Source organism: Hirundo rustica, chromosome 6 (genome assembly GCF_015227805.2).
Source record: "Hirundo rustica isolate bHirRus1 chromosome 6, bHirRus1.pri.v3, whole genome shotgun sequence".
In the NCBI taxonomy this organism is placed as follows: Eukaryota; Metazoa; Chordata; class Aves; order Passeriformes; family Hirundinidae; genus Hirundo; species Hirundo rustica.
In genome coordinates, this window is record NC_053455.1 from 45,679,807 (window position 1) to 45,707,771 (window position 27,965).

Here is a 27,965-nt window from a genome sequence, read left to right on the forward strand (position 1 = left end):
AGTGTTTCCACAGCGCTTCCGGGGGAGCGGCGGCCGCGGGGTCCTGGATCTGAGCGAGCGCCGGCGCTGATCCTGACCGGACTGTGAGCGCCGGCGCTGATCCTCGGTGAGTGCCCGGGGCGGGCGGGCGGCGGACGGGGCCTGAGCGGGCGGGCGGGGCCGGCCCGTGGGAGCTGGCGGAGCGGCCGCCCCCCGCCCGGCGGGCTGTCCCGATCCTTTGGTGTCGTTCCTATAAACAGCAACGATGACAGCAGGTTTATTGGGATGTTTTCCGACGGGGGACGCCTCCGCGGGAGGGCATCCCCGAGTCGGGCAGTTCCCGGTGCTCCCGGGATTCCCGAGTTAGCGTCCCGCGGGATGCAAAAGGGCCGAGCGGGCTCCGGAGCGCCTCGGCTTGGGAGCTATCCAGCCGCCTTTGCTGAGGCAAAGACCTAAATAAGTGTACTAAGTAGATGTATAAATATAGTAAGGGTACTAAACAAAACCCCAAATGTTTTCGGCGTGTTGTGTCCGCGCCTCTCTCCTTTCCCCTCTCCCTCTTCCCACCCATTCCCGCTGTTTGTGGTGCACACACGGGTGTTGGAGAAGTTACCGGCTATTTCAGCCAGCTCGGCTGACGAGCTGCGTGCAAGCTTCTTTTTTTTTTTTTTTTTTTTTTTTTTTTTTTTTTTTTTTTTTTAAATCGTGTATCAGCTTATCACAAGGCCACGTTTAGGCTTAAAAACTTTGCCCTGAGGGACGTGTGCTTAGGGGCTGGTGCCTTCCCTTGGCCGCCCCACGTTTGGTGCCAGCGGGCTGGGTGGGATTTTTGTAGTTTCATTTGCTGGTTTCCCTGCAGGTTGTTGCCACATAGTGTGTTGCTGGTGTGTTTCAGGGGTGTCTGTTGTGTTATTTCCTTTCCTGTAGGTCGGTGGGTCTTCCTCAGTAGGGCTGTGCACAGGATATAAAAGTGAGTGAGCTTTTTGTTTGGGTTTTCTTGTTTGTTTGGGTTTGTTGGTTTTTGTTGTGGTTTGTTCTTTTCCCACAGTCATGCCCATAAGCAGCAGGGGAAGCTGTAGCTACAGGCGGGACTGATGTGAAAGACTGATGCTGAAAGGGAACTCGCCAGTAAGGGTGACTCTTCCTAGGAAAAGAAGCCTGTTTAGAAAGAGGAGGATGTGCAGAGTTGGAGAGTAGTTTAATTTGCAGCTGGAGGCAGAGTCAGTGGCTGCAAGGAATTGGAGTCTGGGAATTACATAGAGCTTGGCTGCTGCATTGAATGCACAGGTACAAAATGCTCAGCTGACCCTCTGGGTAAGATGCTGTACTTTCAAAGTGCTTTTGCAAAGCCCGTGTGTTGCTTTGTTTGCATTACAAACTTCCCAAAGAGTGCAGTGTCAGCTCCTGGGGAAGCTTTGGTGGACAGTTTTCATCCTGGAATTCAGGGTGGCTAAATTTAGGGCAGGGCTAGGATGGGTGGCAGATAAGCACTTCCTTACCTACCCCAGGATTAATTTTCTGTGACTTGTCTATTAGGTTCTTAGGTGCTTCCACTTAAATTATTGCATAGGCATTTCTGATAGTGGTATTTAAGAGTTACTTTTTTTTTTTGGTAATTTAAACAGGGGTCTAAATTTAGATCTAGCGGACTTTTTTAAACCTCCCTCTGCATGCTAGATTGGCAGTGCACAACTCTGGGCTGTAGGAGTGTCTTGTTATTCTGAGTTCTTTCCCTGCCAAGTTGTCTTAATTTACCTTTGGAATGTGGTGATGGCAGACAGTAGTCACACCACAATGAGATTTTTTCCAGCTGGGTACAACAATGATTTTGACAATTCTTATTTTCTTATCATTGAATGCAAGGTATGAAATTGGAAACAAAGTTAAATTACTTCTGATGTGTGACATTACTTTTTTTTGGAGAGAACTGAATTATTTAGTTGATTGGGGGAAAAAAAAACAAAACCAAGAAAAAACACAACCAAAACCCCTCCCCAGTGAAGCAGATGTGCCAATGAGAACTGAAAGCCCATATGTTTGAAAGTTTAGTAAGCTTAAATCTAGTTATAAGAGGTCTTTAGAACATGGTGGCTCGGTAGTGGCCCATGAAATTAGATCAGCATTCAAAACCACCCTGTGAGAAAATTCTGTGAGAAACCTTTCTTTGCCTATGAATAAACCAGAGCATTACCCAAGCAGATGAAAGTAAATGCCTTCTGTAGTCGCTCTTCTGTTTCTAAAAAATGTAGAAACTACCTAAGAAGTTGGTGGAGGAGGAGATGGTGCTAGGAGGGAAAGTGCCCGTGGCTGGGAGAGGCGCTCGCTGTTGTAGCAGCTCTGTGGGCTCCGGTGTCCTTTGCAGACTGTGCCTCCTCTTGATGGCTGGAAACCTGCGCTCGCCTTCTCGCTGGAACGTACTCAAAGTACGTTAAAATACTGATTTGTGGTAATGCATGCGGACTGGAGTTCAAAAAGCTAAATGTTTGTTGAAGTGCTTGTTTGATAAACACTTCTTCTGGAGGAAGCACTTAATCTTCTCTGTTGTTGAAGCCTACAGAAAGCCCTGTTGCTAATACAGCTTGAAGAAAGTATTTGTAATTGCTCTTTGATTGTACTGTTAAAATGACTTAAGGCATCTCTGTGTAAAAATGTAATCTGTCTTAATAGCAAAGCTTGGGCTTGTGCTGCCAGAAGGACACAGCGCTGCGGGCAAGCCCCATTTGGCCTCACTGAGGTTGTGTCTTGGGGAAGGAAACCTAAGGCAGTGGAAAGCACTGGTGCGAGTAAAGTGATCGAACACCTGCCATGCACTCGTTACTTCTGTGGTTTAATGTTTGTTTAGGGTACTCTAAATGGGAATTTGAAAACAGAGGGATGTTAGGGAGGAGGACGGTGCCTGTCTTCAACCAGCCTTGTGTGCAAGCTGTAATCCAGGCACTGGGTAGATGCGCTGTGTGAGTGGATGATGCACCTGCCCAAGGAGCTGAAGTGGGGTTTGCTGGAAGCATCAGTGGTATGAGAAGAGTACAAGGCAAGGGATCTCTGGTCAGATTACCCTGCATCTGTGTTCCATCCTAAATTCCTCTGAACAGACTTGCAAGGTGGGATGCTGAAGGGAGGATTGGTGCATGTGGGAGCTGCTTGTAGCTGAAGGGCCGCGTGGAGAGTACTGCACACCATGGGATGTCCCAAGTGACCAAGCAGCGAGGGGTTGGGTACAGCCACAAGGGCACATCCTTCACGCTCCCAAAACTAAAAGTAGCTGTAGTTGTCTGAGTCAAATGGCCTTCAGAGATAACTGGTTGCTTTTAAGTAGTCTGGCCTTTTGTGTTACGGGAATGCAGAGTTAAGGTTTGCCTTGCAGGAACGACTGCCATCCCTTCCTTAACCAAACATCTTGGTTAACAGAATAATAAAAATGCTTTCCATCTATTTTGTATTTGCTAGTTCTGGCTCAGTGGGGTTAGAAAAATTCTGATGTGGTAAGTGCTGGAGAGAGGGGGTTTTTGCACAGGTGGGTGAGCTCTCTGAAATGTATCGTGAATGTGTTTGTGTTTCACAGTGGCAATTTGCTTGAAATGCCTCCTGTAAAAAAAACCCCAACAACTTGGAAGTGCTGCTTATTGTTCTTAAAAAATAGAAGGAGCCCCTATCATTAGGTGTATAGTCAACCATGGTTTCCCTCTTTTTTTCTTGAGAGCAGCTGCCCCGTTTGGAAAAGGTTGTTTGTAAAGTAATATTAATGATGTGCTCAGGAATCACAAATTGACTTCATCGCTTCATCGCTTGGTTTCTCCTTGTCAGTTTCCAGCTATCCACAAAGCAGACTGGTTTTTTTCTGATGGGATTTGAAGACTTGATTGTTTGCTGCAGTACCAGATTTTCTTTAACTCGAAGTTTTGCCTCTGAGCAAAGTACAAGCTTGCATTTGCAGCATAAATATGTCAGTTTAGATTGTCAAGTCACAAGTGCTGATTTGTTTGCCTCTCTGCCTAAAGGATAGCTTTCCATGGGGTAGCAAGGCAAAAATATCACGGGTAGTTGTTTTATTCCACTACAGTGAAGAAATGCGTGCTCTTTGGAAATGCAGCGACGTGTATGTTGGTCAGAACTGTGGCTTGTAGGAATCGCTTTTTGAAAGAAAGATCTCTTCTGCCCTGTGCTTATTGCTTTGCTTTAAGGAAGACTGGAGAGTAGGGAAACGAAGGTGATGGCCATAGTGAAGTGGAGGCTTATCCATGGTTTTTACTTGGCGTGGCTTTGGTTGGCCTCCGTCATCCTCAGTGGCTCAGGAGTGCCGTGGCTGGCTGGGTGTGGCAGTGCCAGGTCAGCAGGAACCCGCTCTGTTCCCACGAGGTGCCCGTGGAGGAGCAGCCCAGGTTCTGCAGAGTGTCCAAATCCACGGATGGAACACGTGCCTGCCACTGCCCTGCTGGGGCACTGGTGCTGCCAGTCCTTCCCCTTGTGTGTCCTGCCTGTCACGTCACCACAGGTTTTGCATTGCTGTAGCTAACTGAGCTTTTGTGAGGATGTTATGTAATTGAGTTTCAGCTTGAATAATTCATACATATGCTCTGCTGAAACTTGAAAAATTCCGGGTGTTTCTTCATATTTTTTTCAGTTGCATCGTGGAGTGACTGGCTTTTGATGAGTCTGTATATTTTCAGCCAACATAAATTGGTTTTAAACAGTTTTTTAAACACTACTGTTAACAGCCACAAATTTAGCTGAAAACGTAAACCTCTCTTAAGGCAAGATTCTTACTGAAGTTAGGAGAAATCTTTACAAGAATTTAGTTTTGTTGAAGCTCAATCTTCTTTCTGTTGAGTTTGTTGTTTTTGTTTTTTGTTGTTGTTGTTTTCCCTGAGCACTGAAGACTCCATTTGTAGTTTGGTCTGGCTTAGTAGAACCTACATTTTTAAGGCTCTCTGGTGCAGAGCTGTGCTATGTGGCTTAAAGAGGGAGTGTGCAAGCAGAGGTGCAGATCAAGAGTACTTGAATAAAACATAATATTTTATTCCAAAAAATCTTTTAATATGCAAGATATGTAATGGGGAGCAGGGAGTGTGGGAGAGCAGCACCTGATTGAAACTTCTTTGCCACTCTTATAAAAGGATCTTTTTTTTTTTTTCATATTGAGGTATGACACCTAGCTTTAAGTGTCTGTTAATTATATATTTTCATTCCTTATAGAAGCTTCTATTATATATTTTCACTGCTTATAGAAGCCACTGCTTATAGAAGCTTGCCAGAGGTCTGTCTGCCTTAATGCTTTGTAGCATAATGTGTTAAAAGCTCTGATTTAATTGTCATTATGAATTTGGATCATGCAACATCTCCCAGTATCTGTCAGTTTTACTGCCAGTCTGTGCTGATGCACAGCAATTAATGTGATTGCATTAATATGCACTGTATCAGGTTTTTCCATGGGGTAGTGATTGGGGGGTCTTCAACTTCTCTATTTCATGACAGGGCTGTGGAAAGGCCCTTTTTTTAATAAACTACATAATTATTCTTCTTTTCAGTCAGGCAAGATGGAGTATTTTGATTTAAAACACGTGTTGTCATCCTGTTACGCTTTGTTCACAGGGCCTCTGGTCCCTTCAGTTTTGCAGTGAATTGCTGGTTCATGGGATGGTTTTAGTGTTTGTAGGTTTTCTATTGCTATTTTCATTGGGGAGTTCTGGTTATACCTTTTGCTGTCATCCAGGAGCCCGGGATGAAGCTGAATCTCTCACCTGCACTGATTTTCACAAGGAGCTGTTTTCATCCAGCTCAGCAGGGCTGTGAAGCCTCACGGAGCAATAGCTGTGGCCACCTCTGAATTGAGACTGGGAAAACTGCTCAGAGAGCAGCGTGTAAGAGAGCAACAGCTGACTGATAGGACTGAGCAGAAGCCGTTTAATTGTTTACATGAAGTTACAGTTACAGATTGTCAGACTGCTGTTCACGCATTCGTGCATTTTGGTATTGGTTGCTCTGCTCTGTTCGTGAGGTTGGTACGCGTCCCTTAGGGAGTTTGATTGGCTACAGTTCACAGCCTTCATGGCCTCCTTTATCTTATTTTTGTTGTCTTGGTATTCGTGTTTCTCAGGCTCTCCTTATTTTTAGAGCAGTTTGTGTGTCTGTAACTTTGCTACGTTCCAAAGGAGCTGATGATAATGACGAATTCCTACAGGTGGCAGTTTAGCTGGAGCCCTTTGTGTTCTCAGATACGTGACTGCGCCTTCTCCCTCCCAGGTCCCCGCAGATGCGTCGGGCGCTCTGTGCCGGCCCGGTGCCCGCCCCGCTGCTGTAGGTGCTGCGCTGCCCCCCGACGCCTGCGCCCCGCAGGGGTTCCCATGTCCCGCCATGGATGATGACAGCCAGGATGAGCTGATCAACAAGAATGCCGCTCTGGGAAAGGGCAAAAGGCAGTGTCTCGCGCTCCTCAGCGAAACAGGCAAGTGCGGCCCCTCTGCACCTGCGCCTTTCTGCTTCGAGGCGACAGAACATGTTGATTTACCCTTAAAAGGCTGGTAAAGGTGTATTTGTGACCATTTGTCATCTTCTCCCTGACAATTTGTTTGTTTTGCTTTGCTTCGTAGCTCGTGCATATCAGACTCCTGGCATGCTTCCCTGGAGTTTCTCCAGATGGGCAGCTTTGATACCACTGCAGAAATCTGGGAGTTCGCTTCATCCACAGTGGCCTGATTAGGGGCTCTGGTACCTGTTCTGCCTGTCTGTCTGCGTCAAATTGCTATTTCCTCTTACTCTTCTCTTCTCTTTTTAAGAAAGCAATGGTGGAAATAGCTGGGATTCAGAAGATGATACTGGTAGTGAAGAGGAAGATAATGACACTGAGGAAGAGGGAGGTGAGGAGGACAAGGAAGAAAGTGAAGATGAAGAATTAGAAGGTAAGGTCTGTTCATGCGCCTTAACAGGCATTTTTTAATAACTGAGGAAGAGCGAGATGAAAGCTCTTCCTCCAGAAACTATGAGTGAAATGTAAATCCACAGATGCTGCTCTTTCAGGCTGATGCCAAAATCCTACAGTAATAAGCAAACAAGTAATAGTGCCCAATTTCTAAGCTTTTAAAGCATTTGCATGTTTGAAGACTATCTGCTAACCAAAGCAGTGGAGTTGTAGTCAGCAGGAGTGAACTCTGCCCCAGCATGAGGAGGAAAAAAAGTCGAAGTTGCAGCAGTGGCTCATGCTGTTTTTTCACTTATGAAAAGCATGTTTGTTAGTTTGCTTTGGCATGGAGCTCTAAGTGAATGTTGTGGTGGGAAATTCTGGAAATAAATTATTATTTCTGTAATACCTAGGGAGGATGGAAGAAGACTAATTTTTATTTGAAAAAGGAGTGTGGATGTTATTTGAAATTGTTAATTTTATTGAAAACGTACTCTAGAGATACATGTACTTCTGAAACTGCTAAGCTCAAATTAATATTTGGATAGACAAAAATAGATTTTTATCAGATCTAAAGCCTGTTGGGAAGGCAAGAGCACAGTTTTCCAAGTTACTAGTTAGACTGGTTTGAACACAGACTAAAAAATTGATGCCAGGTGCCAAAAAGCTTTATTAATTCATCCTTCAGAGTATACTCTGTTATGTCCAGACAGGAGAATTCAGTGGAAAAGACAAGGGCCCCATTCTCATTTAAAAAAAAAAAAAAAAAATGCAGCCCAACAACAACCACCCCCAGTCCTCCCTCAAAGTGTATAGGGTTTTAGGTACTTTTTGTTGCTTCTTGAAAATATCAGCTTAATTCACCGGTTTTAGGGAAAAACTACACATCTTTGTATTTTGTACTAAAAATAAAAATACCTTTTGACAATGTGTACTGAGTGTTTAATGTTACTCAGAACCAAGCTTCTTTAAGTGGTCTCTAAGGCACTTAGATCCCTTGGCTCACAAAATCATATTTTACTGGTGAAATGTTTCATTTGCTGTTCTGCAGTAGAGTGTGTTGCTGCTGCTTTTCCTGTGGAATGTCTCTCAGAAAAATAAAAGTTACGCAGTAATTTTATTGTAACTTTATTTTTTAACTTCATTGTTCAGTGGTAGCCTGACATATCTTAACTGTCTTGTTTTTAGATAATCTTTTGCTTTTCTGGTGTCTGTGCTTTTAATCTCTTGCAAGACTACTCACATTATCAGGCTTTATTTTTCACCGGAGTAATCCAGTCCTTTTTAGTGAAGGGATTTAGAAAGCAAGAAAACAGCAAAAATCATTGCCTTCAACTGGGAAGGCTGTACTTGACCCCTGCAGCCCCATAAAATAAGCTTACTTGGAATTTTCTGTGAACTGCAACTCTGTCCTGCCCACCCCCTGTGCCCTCATTGCTGAAGCCCTGCAGCACACACGAGCTGGTTTTTATCTCTCACTTCTTAAGATTGTGAAGATGATGATGAAGAGGAGGAAGAGGAGGAAGAAAGTGAGGCTACTGTGGAAGGAATGACTGATTCTTTGAAATCAGAGCCACACTTGAATGGAGTGAGCATCTCCTCTGATGAGGAGGGTGAAAACTGCCCCATTTGCCTCAACACATTTAGGGATCAGGCTGTTGGGACTCCTGAGAACTGCTCCCATTACTTCTGCTTGGACTGCATTGTGGAGTGGTCTAAGGTGAGCTGTTTTGTCTGTGATGTCCTGTGGCCTTCTGGTGTGCTCTGCTCTATCCCCTGTGATCGTGTTGTTGTGCTGTAATGAGAACAAAACACTGTAATATTGATATTTGCTTTCTTAAGCTTTTGTAAACAGACTTGGGTTACTGCTCTGTTTGGCAAGATTCATGTTTGAAGTTCAGATCTGTTTTTCTTGTACCCATCCTGATTTTTTCTGTTCTCTGCAAGCTGTAAGGTCACAAGCGTGTTTGTAGGCATCTACAGTTCTTTTGATTTTTAAAGTTGAGATACTAATTTTTCTCTATGCTTGGATGTATATATATATATATATGTTTCTCTGTATATCTGTCTTTATCTTTTCTTGAATTCTGTATTGTGACCATTGGATTGGGATCTGTTGCAACCCTGAACATCTAAGCATAGAAAAGATGTAAAAGAATCCTGACAAATCAGCCGCCTGCTCTGAATTCAGTTTTCAGTCAGAGTTCCTTGCCACCTGTGTAGCTCCCATAGTCGTAATCCAGGGTGAGAACTACAACAAAACTTAGAGCGCATGCAGCAGTAGCAGCGGTGATTAAATTTTTTAAAAAGCAAATAAATCGCTCTTAATGAATATATTTGTAAACCATTTCTCGTTGCTCATTTGTCCAAAGGAAAGTAAATGCCTTAAAACATGAGTGCTATTTCAAGGCAGTGTTTGGAAGAACTTTCATGTTGCTTTGGCAATTGAGTAATAGTTAAATTGCTTTAGTAAAATAAATGCTTCTCTAAAAATGCATGTTTTCTCTGATAGAACATGTTGTTTGTAAACTAGATAAGTCAGTTTTAAGTACTTAAAATGTCAAGATCAGTAGCTGTTAAAATGACTACTACATCAATTTAATGCTTATTACATTAATAATTTAAGATTTCTTTTTAAAAATTGAATAAAGTGATGCACTTATTAACTGTATTGGGAATTTTTTTTTTCCTAGAATGCAAACTCCTGTCCAGTAGATCGAATCCTCTTTAATTATATTAACATTCGGGCACATTTTGGTGGCAAAATCTTAAAAAAGGTAAGCCTTTTACTGGAGCAAACAACTAGGCCATTTGGCACAAAAATGTTATTCAAAGTTTACACTTTAGGGTGTTTTATGTAATATTTGTTATCTGAATTCATTATTTCTTTCCTATATTCAATTTGCCTTTTAAAGAGCTGTGGCAATTTTTTAATTCCTGCTTAATCTTACTTCCTGCAATATTGTGTTGTGGCATCATTTGTGGTGGCAGAAAAAGGATGTTTTTTGTAACTGCCTGTTTTGTATAATGGACATTTGACTGAACGGTGTTCTGCCTGGATAAAGTGCCCACATGTGGGAAGTGCCCTGCATTCTTCAAGTGCTGTTCTAGATTGAGTAGGGACAATGTAGATCATCCATGATGTCTTCCTAGGAATGCTGTGTAGCAGTTGGGTTTCTAAGGGGAGGGAGGCACAAGGCAGTAGGAGAGCCCTGAAAGGCCCTGCTTGAGTGTGCTGGTAGTTGCTCACAAAACAACATTGAAGCGTTGTCATTGCTGTCAGAAAGATGTTGGTTTCCAGGGGACATTTAGGGGTTTGATGCTTTGTTTTCACAAACTGATGGTTTATTATTGTTTGCATTTTAACAGAAGTGAGAGTTAACACTGAAGTAATACAGGGGTCAGCAAAGTTTCCTCTCCTCTTTAGTCTCATTTTTGGCATCTTTTTTTTTTGTTTGACTACTTTTGATCTTATTAGTGGATTTTTGTTTTGCCTATTCCTAAAATGCAGTTCGCTATAGTCATTGGTGTCTGACAGACAGCTTAAGTAGATGTTGTCAGGCATTTGATCGTGCCCTAGATGTGCTGAATGAACTGAGTGAAGGTTCTGGTGTGTAACAGCCGTTTTGGTTCCTTCACTTGTAGATTTTGCTGCAGGTACTACCATTAGTGTGACGATGGATTTTAAAAAGTGCCACGTTCTGCATAAACTGTGAATCCCTGTTCTATTTAGGTTCCTGTTGAGAACACAAAAACTCAGGATGCTGATGGAGAGGATGATCCAACCTTCTGTGAGGTGTGTGGCAGAAGTGACCGTGAGGATCGCCTGCTGCTCTGCGATGGCTGCGATGCAGGGTAAGAGGCTGAAATGAATGGAGCACTTGCATGATTGCACATGGCCAGAGTTTGCTCCACAGGTACTGTCTGGTTTGCAGGCTGCCCCTTGCTGTTCTCTTCAGGCTCATCATGTGGCCAGCTGTGTATCCATGTGTTATAGTGCAGCCATCCATCCCCATGGTGCGATGGATCCTTTTGTGGTCATTTAGCAATGTATGTGTGGAGAGTCCTGCACTCATCAAGGCTGCATGCCATGAAACAGATGACCCTTCAAGTGATGAAGGTGTTTGTGCTCATCCATGCAGCATCTGGGTGTATGGAGGGTAGAACCTTACATCCTTTATGTCTCCTTGAGGAGAGCATGCATGACTTGTCCCAAGTGACTGGGTATTAGGACTGTGCAGGAGAAGTGCTTAAGGTTCAGACTTTTGTGAAATGTTGCAGATTTCCTTTACCGTCACAGCTCTTAAATTATTCTCTTACTCTTGGTAACTTCTGTCTCTACCCACTCCTTGATTAATAAAATTAATGTTTAAGTAGAGTCATGAATATATTTGAACACAACTTTTGGCCCTACAGTTTTGTGCTAGAGTTTAAAGCCCTTGGGCTGCTTGATCAGTTTTTCAGCATTGTCAGTTTGAAGATGTCAAAAGTTACCCACTGAACAAAGAGAGATGCTAGCAATGAGTATGTAAAAGGACCTTTCAAAAATTACTTCTAGCGAGCTAACTAGACATCTGGTAAGTCTAGTTTTTCCTTTGTGTTCTGTGTCCATATACACTGTCCTTACACACATATACACTGATTCACCTTCTGGGAAAAAGAAAATTAGGAACACTAAAGATTGTTAAGGGTATCATCAGAACACTGAGTTTAAAATATTAAGCCAAAACAATGTTTCATAGATCTTATCTGAAGTCTCATCTTTAAGTTCTTTCTGAATTTCTATAAGCCTGTCTCAACTCAGGGTATTGCTTCAGATTTTACTTTGTGATCTCCCAACGTAACTATAATTTTTAAAAATACATTGTTATTTCATTTGTTTGATTTTTGTCTTCTTTTCCTGAAGTAAGTTCTTTATATATGCTTGATTTCTAGAGTTAGCACTTTTGGAAGCACTTCCTGGAGAAAGAACATGCAGTCTTTACTAGCTCTCCATGGTTGAGATTAACTTAGAAAAATGTAGAATAGCTTGCTTCAAATGTTCATGAGTACTGTTAACACCGTGTTGGTTCTCAGGAAGCTGATGTTGTTTCCTGATTGCCTGTCTCTCCCCAGCACCTCTGTACTTCTCTTGCCACCATCAGTTTTGGCTCTGCACATTTCTTGCAGCTCAGGTTCAAATGGCAGGTGATTCACCGCACAGTGAGGGGAAAATGCTGAGTTTTCTGAGATTTTCTTTGAGCCTTAAGTGATGAAAATACCATCTAGAACTGAAGACCCTTGTATAGCCAGCAGGTAGCATCGTTTTTCTGCAGATTGGTAGAAGTAGATGCATAAACCATCATTTCAGGCTTAAGAAAATGAGTCTGCTTTACCTAGCATTGGATAGGGGTAAAATGCTCTCTTCCCTTAGTAAGGAGCATATTGTTTGATTTTTCTTTTTTTTTCCCCTCAAGGTATCACATGGAATGCCTTAATCCTCCTCTGAGTGAAGTCCCTGTAGATGAATGGTTCTGCCCTGCCTGTGCCCCCATGGGTGCCAATGGTGCTGCAGGTAGGGATTTCATGGTAGCCAGTCAAAGTAAATATTTTTCTCCCAAGTTAGGTAGTGCAAATCATGTGGTGTTTTGAAGACATGTTCAGCCTCCTGGTTTATCTGTTTCAAATAATAGTTTTGATAAGCATTCTCTCTTGAACCTTAAGATTAGACTTGAACATTAGACTTATGGGAGGATCTTGTTTATGGAGATTTTCTTCTGCGGTTACAATCTGCGGAGCTGCTTCTTGTAAGCATCCTTTAACCTTTCCAAGGCAATCCCAGCGCCCCGTAGTGTGACTGCACTGTGTTACATTGGAAGGAATTTATTAGTGTCCTCACCTCAGATTGCCAAGGTAGCAGCAATTTCTGTTACCTAGAAAAGCGTAACAATCTGAAGCAATGGTGTCTGTTTTCATTTACTTTTGAGAGGAAAACAGCTGCCTGCAGAGGTGATTGGTTTCAGAAAGGGAGTGATGATTTTTTTTTTTTTGTCTGAAGTCCTTTAAATTATTTTACCTGTAGAAAGGCAAGTAACCTGAGCCTGTTCTCGTTCAAGATGCAGACCATGTCAGTGAGGAGGAGGTGGCTGCCCTCACGGCCGATGTTGTCCCCACCACCAGTAGGCTCCGCCCTCACGTCCGAACCCGAGCCATAGCCAGGACTCGGCAGAGCGAGCGCGTCCGGGCCACGGTGAACAGGAACCGCATCACAACAGCACAGCGAATTCGGGTATCCACGGGCATTTCTGAGGGAGCCTCTGCAGGAACCCTGGGGAACAGTTACTGAAATAAGTCCCTGTTTCAGTAGCTCAGCTGTCTGTGTTGACTGTCCATAGCATGGTGGTTAGTAGTTGTGGAGCTCTTTTAATCTGAGACATACAACATGTCCTAATGGAGTACAGCACGTGACCAAGATGCTCTGTTTTGAAATGCTACACCAACTTCCTCTCTTAACCTGTGTTTTTATCACCCCTGGTGTGAGCAAAATTATGTTTTTATTCCTAGTGGCTATTAGTAAAATGTTTGTGCACCACTTCTGGTTTTTTAGCATGTTTATTTGACAACTGTGTATTTTTTTTTGTCCTCCTACCTCCCTGCCCATAGCAGTAGAACATGTTGACTGCCTTCAGCCCAACTGAAGAGAAAGATTTTTGTATTTTTAAGGTTTCTCTGTTTGTGAAAATCAGTCTCTTGTTGGAAGAGGAAAAAAACTTGTTAGTGTCCTCAATAATGTGGCCACATGAGTGCAAACACATTAACAGTACTAGAGAATCTATGCAGGAGAGCATTCCAAATACACGGGGTCCCTCTCTTACTGTATTAAATATAATTTGAGATAGCTGCCATGAATGAAGATCCAGCTCACCTTAAGTTTTACCGCATTTTCCTTTGATTTAAGGACTTCCCAGAATGCCCTAGCAGTTGTTAAATTCATTATGTCCTCTATAATGGAGATCTTATTTGACTGCCAAACCCCACTGTGTCCGAACCCAGAAGTTTCAATTTTAACTTAAGAAGAAGTAATAAAATAGAAAAGGTTGATGAATTATTCGATGCATTGTTGTTAAGCAATTACAACTCATTAGTCAGGGCTATATGTTGAAAAAAATAGAGAAAAATGTTGTTTGAAGTGAAAGACTCTGCAAAGTGACTGTTGTTATTTTTCCTTCCTTGCCCACTTGTTTCAGGAATAGTGTGGAGTCATCTCCTGTGGGTGAGAGGGGTGGTGCCTGGGGACTTTACTATTTTGTGGTAGTGTAATCCTGGGAAACCGACACTTCCCATTCCAGAAGCTGTTCTAGCTCCCCTTCTCAATGTGCAGGGATGATTACAAACTATACCTAGAAAGGCACTGTTATGTATTGCCTTTGTCTCTGAACAAAAGCGGTTCTTATTTTGGCTCGTGCCTTGAGTGGACTGAAGCATAATTCCACTGCTTATGGGAGTGTAAACTGTTGTCCTCCAAGTACAGTGAGAAGCTGGGAGCGTGCATGTAACTCTGAAGGAGGCTGAAGAGCAAGGTCCTTAATATGCCAGTCAGTAAATTTAAAAAGTGACATAGTTGCTTAACTGGCCGCTTAGTGATGTGATGGGTTTCTTCATTTGAATCTCAAATCTATTTTTTATCAAATGCTTTTATAAGTAAATGTTGCTGAGCTTTATGTACCTGTATCATGTAACTTCTAATCCTCCCCACAGCGTGTGCCAGGGTACCTCATGTCCTCTCTTCTGGATGAAACAATTGAGGCAGTTGTGGCAGGCCTGAACACAGCCGTCTACCAGCGTCCCCTGGCACCACGCGCTCCCACCAGGCAGAAGAGGAAAACTGGTAAGGACATCAGGCACCTTAGGGGAGCCTGAATCCTACAAAATACTGCACATCAGCTGGGTGCTGCCACACCTGCACAGCTGTGGAGGTACCCCACGTGCATTTCTTCTTTCCCTATGCCACCTCTGCCCAGAAGTGTCACAAAGATTGTTTCTGGATGAATTCTTGTCACTTTTTCTGCTCCGCTGTTGGTGGCACTCTGTGTGTCTCTTTGAGCTGCTTTGTGTGTCATGGGGGGATGAAAAGGGGAGCACAGTGTAAAATACAGTGCCAGCACTTAGTGCCAGCGTTACGATCATTGGGTTTTGTCCCATCAGGAAGGCGGAAGAAAGTAGGAGGCAAAAAAAGAACTCGGACAAAATCTGCTGCTGGGAAAAAGAGTTCAGGGGCACAGCTGAAGAGACGCAAGCGTCTGACAAAGAAGAGAAGGGGGAAAAAGACGAGAGTAAGATCACGTGTGAGTTTCTGCTAGTCAGTATCTGCCACTTTCAGCCCTCTGTAAAAGCACTATAACATGGGATTCAGCTGGGAGAAATGCCACCTTGCAGTCATAGCCGGCACCTTTCTTTCTGGTGGGAGACTGTTCAGGACGTGTCCAGTGTACTCCAGAAAGATGCTGTATATGAAAGTGAATTGCAACTTCCAGGTTTGCTGGCTTTGCTGACAGTTCCTGTTACCTGAACTGTAGAGATCAGGTTGTAAAGCATGTCCTGCAGGCTCTGTGTCCTGCCTTGCCATTCAGCTGTAGTGTTTACTTGGTACTGATGCAAACTTGGCTAAAATTGCCAGCACCTGTTCTTTTTAATAGGCTATGGATGTTTGTGGCTGTGTTATTGCAAATCCAGCTTTTCAGCTGTAAGAGCTCTCAGAATTCAGTTGTGGGTAGTGTTCTCTTGTAAATTACTCTGCAGAATACTCTGCACCAGCTTGATTCTTTTTGTCAACTACTTTAACTAGAGTCTACATCTTAGAGCTGGAGCTCCAGCATCTAGTAAGGAACCAACAATTTCGAATTGACATTAGTAAAGATTTTTAGAAGCTTAATTTAACTGGTCACTCATATCTCATACATGCAGTCTCTGTTTGAAGTGACATATCGGCCATAGTTACAAGTCTCATAAATGCTTTAAAACAAACATAGACAATAAATGCATACCACTTATGCTGCTGATGGTAGTAACCTGATGACTGTACACAGCCTAAGTGAAGATCTTGAGGCTTTAAGTACAAATTTACCTGCCCTAACATACAAATAACCTGATCTCTTTGTCTGTGCAGGGGAAGAATGAAGTTACAACTCGGTCCCGTATTGCAAGAACCCTTGGTCTCAGTAAACCTGTGCGTGGGGCCTCACTTCCCTCCATGTACAAACCAACGGAGCCCTCGCTTGGGCTGATGAGAGCAGATATTGGTGCAGCCTCTCTCTCTGTGTTTGGAGACCCATATGAGTTAGATCCTTATGAAAGGTGAGAGAGCTCTGGATTGTGATCAGGGACCTGGTATTTAACAGGTGTTGGGGTTGTTTGTACATGCGGCTCCCTGCAGAGTACGAATCTCACATCTGAGGGCAGCCTTGGGTAGAAAGCCCATGGTAACACATAATGGCCTGTTCTTTCTTTCCCTCTGGGCTGAGTTGCTAAACTTACAAGGAATTGGCCTCCTCTGATGTTTTTCTGAAATAATCAGCCTCAGGAAAACTTTCAGTAAGACCTGTGGGTCTCTTGAAAGGTTAGAATCTGAAGGAGTCTGGTCCCTTGCTTTTTATTTATTTATTTAAGTGAAGACAGCTGACATATTTGGTATACAGTAAACACAAAAATTAAATGAACCTCTGGAATCTTCCATGTTTCTCCTTTTCTTATCTTCACTTTTCCAGACACTTCAAATTCAGGAGAAATCTTACTATGCCATAGTTTGTGTCACTCATAAACTTCGAATTTTTGGGAAGGGGGGCATCTGAAGTTATTGTTGGTGAAATTTAGTTTTCCATTGAATACTTCTTTTTGAACCTTTCATAAAAGAAAATTGTCCATTTAACATTTTAGATATGAAAAAATACATTTGGGTCTCTGCTGTTTGACTCAAGCTGTTCTATTTAGGCAGAACGGAGGAAAATAAGTATATTGCACAGATATTTTTTTAATATATATAATAAAACATATGATGCTCACTAACCATATCTGTCATAGCGGTATCATTTCTTTAATGTGAAAAACATTTCAGACAATTTCAAGGTTCATGTGTGTGTATGTTTTATCACAGTAATGAAGAGGTTCCAGCAAATCCAGAATCGCCAGTGAGTGCCAAAAGGAGGGTTCTCTCCCAGTCAGCGCTGAGGTCTCACCGTCCTGTAGCTAGACCCATTTCTGTGGGACTTCCTGGGTAAAAGTCCATTGTTACTTTATTATTCGTAGTTGTCTAATGACCCTAACAAAAGAGTAAACCTGGTGATCATCCTTGTCTGACCCTTTCCTTACCCTGTCTTCTAAGAAGTGCATGTGTGTGTGTACATGCATGCCTGCACAAGTGTAGGTAAATAACCACAACAATTTGTGAAAAAATTCTGGTTTTATGTTAAATACATACACTCTTTTGTCATACCTTTAACATTTCTGTTGAAATTTAAAATTGATATTTCCACCCTAATCTGGCTCTTCTTACCTTGTTTTTTGTGACTATTTAGTAACCCCATTAGTATGTTTTAAATCCCCGTCTCATTAACCTTTGAAAAACCTCCTGCTTCTTCGAGAGGGCTGGGGAATCCAATTGCACATCCTGAGGAGGTGAGGGCTGTACCCACCTCAGCCAGTTCTGCTGCTGTTTGTTGGAGCTCAGGAAATTGAGGAAAAGCTTTGCTTGATCCTGCAGTTTAACAGTTGCTTTGCTGTCTGTGTTGCAAGCCTGCCAAGGCCAGGGAGCCCTGGCTGCCCCCCACTGGCAGCCACGGTGAATTTTCAGGATTGATGGGTAGGACACGGAATCAGGAGCATGATGAGAAGAAAAGGGATGAGGAAAGTCACTGAGGCAGGTAACAGCAGAGTCCCAGAAAACTGCAAGGCTGAGAGAGCTGAAGAGAAATGAAGGGAGCTCAGCTTAAGTGGTCAGAGGTGTGAAAGCTTTATGTAGCTGTGTTCTAGTACATCTGACTTACAGTGAAGGCTGGTTTCTCAGGATTAAGGTAGTCTATTTGTATGATAACTTGGATTATTTGTCTACCTTTCCCATTTCAGTCCCGAAGGGAGCCTTTCAGGAAGCTTTCCATGTCCTCAGAGTTATTTGAGTAGCATTTTTATTAGAAGATAGAACTGTTTAGGTGATACTCAGCTCTTCTAAGGGCTCCATCAGTCTGGGCTACACTGAGTTCCCTGGTCTGGCCTTAGCAGCTGATTCCCTTAGTGTTTCCATTTTGTCTCTGTTGTATGTTATTACAAGTATTTTGGTGTACATTATATGAGTAAAGTTTGCTTTGTTGTCATAGAGAAATGAAATGTAGCTCCCTCAAAGAGCTGGGTTCCTTTGGAAGTTTGTTTTTCAGCAAACTCAAACAAAGCAACCTCCCAAATCCCATCAACACAAAAGCAAAGAAAGAAAAATTAAAACGCCCAATACCAGAAACACCTTATCAGTCTGTATTTCAAGAACTGAGAATTTAAACCATCTTCATAAGATTGAGCAAAGCATAAAGAGGAGTGTTTGTGCTGTCCCAAGTGTGGGAGCATTGCAGTTGTTTTTCAGTGTAATTTCTCTATGCCATGCTCTTGGCTACCCCTACCAGTGCTGTGGTTAAACACTGGTTCAAGCTCTGTCACTTTTTTAGATAGAAGTGTAGGACTGAGGAATACATTTGTGTTTGTGATTTAGTGGGGGCAAGAGAGGCAGCTAGGATAGAAATATCTCTGAAGTGGTAATCAGTGGTTTATCCTATAAAAATGCATTTTAAGTGCACTGGAAAGTTATGACATACCACACAGTGAGCACCAGCATTTGCTAACCAAAAGTCTCAGATATGATTACTTTCTAATTTTGTCTTATTCCCGTGGGAAGTCAGTAAAAGCTTCACTTTCTGTTTGTTAGAGAAAGATGGGGACTGAATGACTCTAGTCAAAACTACAAGTGAACTTCCCTGGCTGACCTCTGTTTATGCCCTTGACTTTGGTTTCTTTTTAATGTAATGTGTGTGTATAGAACAAGTTCTGTAAGAGTAAAGGAAATGTAACCCCTCTGAAACATGCAGAAGCAGTGTGCCTGCCTTGAGTCCTGATCAAGAAGCAGAAGCTGCTCCTGTGCCTGATCTGTTGGGAAGTATCCTGTCTGGACAGAGCCTTCTCATGATGAGCAGTTCAGATGTGGTCATCAACAGAGATGGTTCACTGACAGCGAAGAAGGAAGGTAAGAACTTGGCACCTCCCAGTGCTAGTTACCTCTTTGTTTCATCCGCATCTGCGCTCATCCTGCAGGCTGTATAACCTTAAGCTTAGAGATACTCTTTCTGAGCACTGGAATATGTAGGATAGATTCAGTAGCTGCCAACTGTTTTATAAGATGGATGTTCTGAAGTAGTGTTGTTTGTCTGTGTTTAAATGCAGAGATGAGATGTTACTGGAGGATTTTTGTTTTAATACGTAGTTTTCTTCTTTCAAAAGAGTTGTACAGTGGTTTCATGCTTTGCTTCATTATAATAAATGTAGGACTGGATAGACCAGAGTTATCTTAGCACCCAGTTTTTCTGGCATGTGTCATGCATTGCTGCCATACCTGAGCGAGGTGAAGGACCTTGGCGAGAATTTTCTTTGCAAAAGTAGAGCTCTAGATATACTCTATCATCTCCAGCTATGTCTTCCCTTGGCATGGCATTACTTGAAAAGAATCTATTCAAATTGAAACTTAGAGCTTTATTCTTAAAATAACTGCCTCTAACATCCTCTGTTATAGTCATTACGTCAATCAGCAAGTTCAGGATAATAAGCACTAATCAGGTGATACCTACAGAACAGAATCATTTATTTCCTAAACATTACTGTTTGCCTCAAAGATGTGGTTGTCTGGCACTAAACTCTGAGTATCTGACCAGAAGAACTATTGGACTTCCTTACTACTGTGTGGCATGTCTGCAAACCACAATGGAACGTAAAATAATTAGTACTTAGCTTAGTACTTCTGTTAACATCGGCAGAAGATGTCGGGATATGTCCTGAAAAGCTGAATTGTCTGTTTGTGTGCCATAGCTCCATTTCCCAGAAAATCATCGACTGACTCGAGAGTGGAGGATGGTTCAGGGCATAGCGCCCACCCAAGTACAGCGCTCTCAGGGACCACAGCAAGCAGCTCCACGGCTGGACCTTCCCTTTCCTCGGGGCTGAGCAATCGCACCAGACCCTGCTCCTCAGGCTTGTTCTCATCTCCTCCGCCCTCACTGAGCAGGAGCCCTGCACAGACTGCACTGGAAAAGACAACTGTAAAATCAGAATATTCAATGACACCCAGATCTGTCCAGACTCAGAATACAGCAGCTTTGAGCAGGCATGGCTCAAAGTTAGGTGAAATGCCCAGATTTAATGGAAAATCTAAAAACTTCGTACTCTCCGATTCATCTTCAAAGCCCCTGAGCTGTAACTTGAATTCTGGCTCAAAAGCTGTGACTGTGAGGCAGCCAGTAAAACCACCTTCCCAGAGAATTGACATCTTTGAGCTTCCCAGGATACCAAAGATTAAAAAAGAAACCAGCAGCAAGCAGGTGGAGCCGGAACGTGCAGGAAGCCAAAGCTGTGATATCCCTAGCTCCTGTATAACCCAGCTGACTGGCAAAGAGAGCACTAACCAGCCGGGAAAGGGTAGCAGGGTGGAAAGTCAGAAGTCAGATTCCAAGGACCCACAGCAGCAGACGCGTCCGAGCGGGGCGTCTTTCTCCGCTCATCCCGGCGGCTACAGCGGTTCATCGCTGCTGGGCACTTCGAGGGGCAAGGGCCCAGGCTCGTTTGAGAGTTTTAAAATCAATATTCCCGGGAACACAGGACATCCTAGCAGGCTGTCTAACCCAGGATTTTGTAATACCTTCCGCCCTGTGGACGATGAAGTGCAGCAGAAGGAGAGTCCTTCACCTCTTTTCTCAGTAAAGAAAAAGCAGGTCAAGAGTGAAATCTATGATCCCTTTGAGCCAACAGGATCGGACTCGAGTTCAGCTAACAGCAGTCCTGAAAGGCTTGGCTCAGGGATCCCGCTAACTAATATCACCAGGACTATTTCCATTGAAAATCCAAAAGTTCGAACATTTCAAACTGTCCGTCGTTTCACCCCTTGCAGGGTAGAAAATATATTTGAGTCTGGGACTGACTCTGACCTGCCATCTAGTAACACAGAGTCTCGTGATGATGTGACAGTAGCAAGCAGGATTGTAGAACAGATCTCTGATACAGAGGAACGAGACAATGTGGATGAGGCAGACGTCCTAAGCAGTCCTTGCACTTCATCTGCTCTTAAGGAAATTTCAAGTACGAAGTGTTTAAAGGAGGAAAGCAGAGAAGGACCTAATGTGTTCTTTAACGCCGAGGAATTGATTAGACCTAGTATTAATGTGAAAATAGAAGCAGATAGTCCCTCAAAGAGCGATGGGCAGCAGAAAGTCCAAAAGGTAGAACAAGTAGAAAGGCGATCACGTTCCAGATCACGTTCAAACTCCAGCTCCCGAAGCAAGAAGAAGATGAAAAGGAAAAAAGCACTTGTCAAAGAGCGTAAGAGATCACGTTCAGGGTCAAAAGATAGAGCACATTCAAGGGACCAAAGCTCCAGATCTACCTCTTGTTCAGGTGGGGAAGAGCACAGCAAAACACACACGTTAAAATCCAAGAGCAGGAGGTCTTCTACTGACCGCTCTAGTAGTCGTGAACGATCTAAAAAAAAGAAGACAAAGGATAAAACCAAGGATAAAAAGGCAAAAACCTCTTGGTCTAGGGACAGAAGGAAATCTAGGTCACGTTCAGGTAGTCCTGGAAGCACTTCTGACTTTTACGAAAACAGGAAAAAGAAAAGACGGTCTCGCTCAAGATCAAGGCGGAGGGACCGCTCCCGGTCAAACAGCGCTGAGAGGACTAAAAGGCGGAAGCACAGGAGGGACAAAAGCTACGAGAGGTATGATAAAGAAAGTAGTTTGAAGTCAAGGGACAGAAAGAGATCGAGATCCAGATCTCGGGAGAGGAGGAAGTGGAGATCTCGGTCTCGGTCTGCATCTCGATCTCGGGAACACAAAAGCAGCAAATCAAAGGAAAAAAGACTGCGATCCCGATCACGTTCCAAAGAAAGGAAACACAGATCAAAAGAGACCTTGCTTCCTCCTGCACCAGAAAAGGATCAAAAGCCTCCAGCTGAAAGTGTGACCAGGTGTCTGGAGCAACCCCATTCTCTGAAACAGGAGCCGAAAGAGGAGCTAGTACTAGAAGGGCTTTCCATAACCATCCAACCAAATGTCAAACTTGAGGAAATACAGACTGAGACCCCAGTTCAGATGAGAGAGGTCCAAGAAACTGTAAAGGTAGAGTCCATCTGTCAGGAAGTGAGCGGTGAAACTGCGTTCCCTGCACCAGAGATCTCAAACATTTGTGTCCCAGTTGGCGATGTGGATTCTTTTGCTGAAGCGGACTTAATGGATAGTACTGATGCAGCAGGGCTCAGTAGCTGTAGCAAAACGAACCTAGAGATTACAGTTAAAATAGAAAATACTGCGTTATGCCCATCTCTGATGGAACAACCCCCAAAGAAGGAAGTTATCATGCACATTCCAGCTGAGGCTGCACCGATTCAAAGCTCATCCAAAAGCAAAGTCACGGATTGTGTGAGGGAGGTTAAGGAGGAGTGCCTTGTCTCAAATGAAAATACAAGTCATTTCACCAAGCCTGAACTGGAAATGGTACCTCAGGGTCCTGCCTTGAAGTCAAAAGCACCAGTGAAAAGAGTTACCTGGAATCTTCAAGAGGAGGAAAGTGGCATGTTATCTGCTGGAAAAGCTCCAAGTAAGTCTCTTTTGGAAAAAAAACAGCAGTTAAAACAGGCTGTGTAAGGCTTAGGGTTTTGGTGCCTGGCCAAACCGGGTTGTAGAGTAAGAGCTCTGTCATCTGAGCTGGGATGATGCTGTGGTTTGCAATCCTGAGAGCTGGCATTTTGCACTGGTTGAAATCAGGAGGTGAGGTGTGTTAACGAATTGGAGAGGACGTGCTGTCAGCACAGCTCAGCCAGCGGCAGCTTGTTCGCTCGTGAAGCGTGTGCAACAGCCCCATCTCTGAACTGGCACCCCATGTCACACCCTTTCTGTGCTTAACTAGAATGGTTGCTTTGCCTTCAGAATTTATAAATGTTTCTCAAAACCAAGGAGCATGACAAGTCTCTGTAGCCCACTCCGTTGAATGCTGCTAAACCAAAGCTGCCAGAAGCAGTTTGGCTTGGGAACCTGTGTTATTTGTGTTGATGGAGTTGCCTGTGTTGTGCTTGTTGGTTACTCTTAACAGATAAACCTGGTAGAAAGCAATTGCTCTAAGGGATGAGAAGCTCTCTATTGTCAGAAGCTTTAAAATGCAAATGACTGCTAAAATAATCCTTTTATAGCTAATTTTGTTGTTAGATATTTTTTATTTTTATTTAAATTTTAAAATAGAATTGAGTTTGAATCTTTGACAGATTATTTTGGTCTTAAGATGTTTTCTTTTTCTTCTGTTGGGATACCTAGGGATGCCGTTTTACAAACTTCAGCGAGCAAAAGAAGGGGCCTGGAAAGCAGAGGACTTGAACCAAACATTAAATCAGGTGCAGTTAAATGAGCCTCCTCCAACCAATTATATGATTCCTGAGCCTATGTTTCCTGATCTAGATTCCTCTCAGGTTGGTTCCTATTGCAGCACCCCAGTGTCGTGGAAGGCATCCCATCTCATCTGTGCCCTCGTTGTGCAACACCTTCCTCTCATGACGGTTTGCCTTCCTCTGCGTGTGGTACATTTCACGTAGCCCATACACCTCAGCAATCCTCCAATCATTTAATCTCTCAGGTGCTCCCTACAATTGAAGAAATGTGTTATCTTTCAATTCTGCTCTGTTACATGCAGCTTCTGCTTTCAGCAGTAGCTTGCAGAAAGGTGGTGCTGCCTGAGAAGCTGAGAGCTTCTTCCTGACTGTGATATTGGCTTGGTAGCCTTGGCCTGAGCCATCAGTCTGTGCTGTCCACCGGTTAAAAGGGGGTTGGGGCTGGTGGTAGCTCCTGGTGGATAGGAGGTGCTCTGAAAATCCTGCTCTGATGTTGTATCTTGTCAGCACAAGCACTTATGGAGCGGTGTCTGTTTCACAGGTGTACTGTCAGAACATCCCTCTGGCGCCAGCTCTGCCCTCCAGCCTGCCCCCGTACGCCCCGGTGAGCCAGCCCACGGTTCAGTTCATCATGCAGGGAAGTGTTCCAGCCCTTGGCTGTGTGGCAGGACAGAGCCTCACCCCAGAGCCGGGCAGCCTGGCTACAGCATCTGAGCCAGGACTCCAGGCTGCTTCTGTTGGAAGTGCGGAGGAAAAGATCAAAGCACCCAAACCTTCAGTGGATAAAACAAAAAACGAGGAAGTGAGTGAATGCATAAAATTAATGAGCTCTTTATTTGAACTTTTTCATTTGGGGGGGGTTTAAAGTTTCTGTACTGTATTTTCCCAGCCCTGCTGGTTTTGGTGACTGACTGTGCTAACCCAGGAGCAGCAGGCGATCCTCTCTTTGAATTCATTTGGGATTTATTCCATTTGAGGAAATGGATTGGTTTCTATTGGTTCATGACAGTAGGACAGAGAGGGATTTAAAACATCTGAAATACAGTATTAAAATTCTGAAACTTTCTTGCATGAATATTTGGAAGGGACTTTCCAGAAACCCCCATGTCCAAGTTTCTCTAAACACCTGGTTTTCTCGTTTCCTTTCCAGCTTTGAAATTAATGTCCATTCTCATAACAGTCCTATAGAGAGGTAGGACTGTACCTTTTTGCTTATCAGCAATGAAAATGCAGAGATAATAAAACGCTTTGGAGATCTTTCCATGCAAGTCCCTTGCTGCCGAGTTCTAGGTTTGCTGCACAGACCATTTGCTGTAGGCACAGTGAGTGCTAACACAAGAACGACGACCATTATTTTGCTTTGTACCATGAAACAAAACACTAAGATGCATTTCCCACTGAGCCTCCATTTATGAGCAGCAGCTTTTATGAACTTGTTTTGGTGGCACCTGTAATCATTACTTCATAGGCAGCTCTGCAATTTTCAGGTTGTCTTTAGAGCTATCTGAAGCTGCTTTTAGAATCTGATGCCTTTTGTTGGATGTGTGTTTAATTCAGAGCTGTTGGAACGGAAGGAGGGGATCAATACCAGGAAGCCCACGTTGTAGTCCCTTGTTTAAAACACGTTCTTTAAGAAACAGAATAAATGTTACACAAAGCAAGGCTCCTCATAGCGCAAACTGATATTTGTTTCAAGACAGTAATTGACAGTAAAGGAAATCACTTTGAGGTGATGACTTGGGTTGCTGAAATTGTGAAATGAGAATTTTCATTGTTAGAGCGTTTCTAAGAAAAACAGATTCAGAAACCATTCCCAAGACAGCACAAGGTAATGAAGTTCTCTTTCCTGTGCAGTACATGAAGAAGCTTCACATGCAAGAAAGGGCTGTGGAAGAAGTGAAACTTGCCATCAAACCTTTTTACCAGAAGAGGGAGATTACAAAGGAGGAGTACAAGAGTATCCTTCGGAAAGCAGTGCAAAAGGTGAGGGCCCAGTGAAAGGAAGTGCAGAGGCGGAGCTGGGCAGGTCATTAGATAGGTGGCAGTACTTTAGATGGCGCTTGCCATTTCAGCAATTACATGCCACAACAATCTTTGGACCCTGGCTGATACTCTGCAGTCCTGTGGTGAAGCAGTAGTTGTTTTAAGCAAGACTGATTGGTGCCATTGATGAGAGCTGTCAGTCTGGTCCTTTTAGGAGGTCATGTTTTCAGTGGACAAGAACATTGCTAAGCTTCGGCTGCCTGAGCTGAAGTGTTACGTGGTATCTGCCCTGGGGGAGAATGGTCAAATTCGCCTCACCAAGACATTCAGCCAGAGTTCTAGCTGTTTCTGATAAAGTGAGAAAATACTTTGTGCATTAGGTCCCTGACTATCTGTGGTGTCCCTGAACCTTGGAAGAGGGCCTTGCAATTTCACTGATACTGATTTTTGTCCTAAGTCTTAGTGCTGAGTAGATCACGGCTAAGAAAGACGCAAACAGCAAGTAAATGTTGTCTCGTGAGGGGAAGTAATGCTCCTGTGGTCAAGGCAGTAAATTGATACCTCAGAGAACTGTATTTTCTCCCTGCTCTGCATTCTTGCTATCACTGAGAAATTCCATCATAAATAAAAATTCCCATGGTAATGGCTGCAATTTCACGTCTTCTGTGTGACCCATATGAACCCTAAGTGCCGTTTGCAAGAGAGCTGAGCAGTGCCAAATGCTACTGAAGTCACTGTGAATTCCTCTCCGAAGAGAGATAAAGTAACTTGTGTAAGGTCTGTGATTTCTCCCCTGTCTCAGAATGGGTTCTCAGAACTGCTAAATTCTTTTAATCTGAGCATTACTTCCTCAAAAAATCCCAAAAATGGGATATCAACCCTTCCTTGGTTACCACATGTTGTGTAAAACTGGATGGATGGGTGGAAAAGCCTATAGTAAAAATGAGTCATTTTGCTTTGAGATGCCTCTGCATTCAGTTGGTGCTCCGTAGATAAGCTCTGGGCCATTTCTGGAATGCTGGAAGGAAAATACTACTCTTGTCTTTGTTATCTGCTTTATGTACCCTCCCATGAGCCTTGGGGGTCTGTGCAGGAATTGGTTCCCCTGGACAGCTTTGGGTCTCTCTGCCACTTGCCTGAGGTGCTGTCGTTGACCAAGTGCCTTTTCTGATCCCCTGCAGATCTGCCACAGCAAAAGTGGAGAGATCAACCCTATGAAGGTGGCTAACCTGGTGAAGGCATATGTGGAAAAGTACAAACACATGAGGAAACATAAGAAAACTGATGGCGAAGATACACGTGAAGTGGAAAACTGAGAGCGAGCCACAGCCAGCGTGACTTGGACTGAGCTTGTCCTAGCTGTGGACACGATGGGAATAACAGACCTGCCGTTGCATCCCATTGTAAGCAGAGTGCAGAGAAACAAGATGATAATAGACTTCATTATGGAACCTTCTCTTGAATTGTTTCCATATGGGAATGAATTTAGGACTTTTTTGGATCACCTACAGCTGTAGAACAAAATAACAATCAAATGCCTCAGACCAGCAGAGTAATTCAAGGGGAAACACAGAAGAGAATAATGTTTGGAACTCCTGGATTGCTGCAGTTTTCAGGGTTACTTTGATCACATTTTTGGGCTGTGCACTTGTCTTGCTGAAGTTTGAAACTGGACACCACTTTTCATACAGTATATTGAGAGCTGTATACTGTTTCCCTTGTGTTTATTTATCGAAATACGGATTGTCTGTAGAAATTTCGGATTTAATACTTGAAATGTTGTATTTTTAGCCCATTGGATGGTGAGCGAAGCTTTACTCGCTCTGGCATTGGGGATTGCAGAAATAAGCTAACCTTTACGAACTGACTTCAGAAACACTGCTCAAGCTGTGGTGTTCATTTGCATTCTGTTGGAAGGACCTGGTTAGCGAAAAAAATTAATTTTGGGGTGGGAGATCGTGTTGCACTTGTGTAAATAATGCACTGATGGCTGGTTTTGTGTCTGCCTTTCAGGAAAAAGTGAAACAAAAAGCAAGCATTGTCAATTTTCCGAAACAAGCCCAAAGGATAAGGTTGAACTGATGTACAAAGCAGAAATGTGACAGAGTTTATAAAGTTATTTTGAATGGTTTTTGTCCTATAGCAAGTGTCATTTGTTTGCCTTGCATCTGCCCCTTGGCTTAGCTATTCTGTGTAAACCTGCACGCTTGGCTCTTGCATAAGGAGTGCTCTCTGTGTGTGGAAGAGGGCTGGAGTTGGATTAGTGATTGTCCTTCCTCCTCTGCAGGAGAACTGGCCTTCCCATGAAGAATCAAAGGAGTCCAGCACATATTCTGACTTCATCTCGATTGCTTTAGCAAAACTTGCCTGCAGCTACTGCAGAGCAACAGGTCTTTTAAGTGGCCTTCTGAAATACAGTCCCTTAATGATATTCAGCACCCTTGAACCCAACTTGAA

General features: G+C 43.4%; 1 protein-coding gene across 2 annotated transcripts; it reads left to right on the plus strand.

Moving 5' to 3' along the window:
* PHRF1 (PHD and ring finger domains 1) lies at positions 1 to 27,639 on the plus strand. Of its 2 annotated transcripts, XM_040067229.1 has the most exons (18): positions 1 to 106; positions 6,220 to 6,421; positions 6,753 to 6,875; positions 8,362 to 8,594; positions 9,568 to 9,651; positions 10,608 to 10,729; positions 12,331 to 12,428; positions 12,970 to 13,142; positions 14,612 to 14,741; positions 15,059 to 15,198; positions 16,020 to 16,207; positions 17,004 to 17,123; positions 18,976 to 19,130; positions 19,967 to 22,744; positions 23,455 to 23,531; positions 24,067 to 24,327; positions 25,380 to 25,508; positions 26,690 to 27,639. In XM_040067229.1, exons 2-18 carry the CDS (start codon positions 6,331 to 6,333, stop codon positions 26,822 to 26,824), a joined length of 5,037 nt encoding a protein of 1,678 aa, XP_039923163.1. In that variant the 5' UTR covers positions 1 to 106; positions 6,220 to 6,330; the 3' UTR covers positions 26,825 to 27,639. The 2 variants fall into 2 exon arrangements, with proteins under 2 accessions (XP_039923163.1, XP_058276943.1); XM_058420960.1 differs by lacking the exons at positions 1 to 106; positions 6,220 to 6,421 and having other exon boundaries at positions 6,732 to 6,875.
* The last annotated feature ends 326 nt before the right edge of the window (positions 27,640 to 27,965 follow it).

Bases quoted from the DNA above. Each gene is read 5' to 3' on its own strand.
- PHRF1 (XM_040067229.1), top strand. From the start codon at position 6,331: ATGGATGATGACAGCCAGGATGAGCTGATCAACAAGAATGCCGCTCTG. The intron at 9,652-10,607 runs GTAAGCCTTTTA...TGTTCTATTTAG, and splicing joins GTGGCAAAATCTTAAAAAAG to GTTCCTGTTGAGAACACAAA. The intron at 16,208-17,003 runs GTGAGAGAGCTC...GTTTTATCACAG, and splicing joins GAGTTAGATCCTTATGAAAG to TAATGAAGAGGTTCCAGCAA.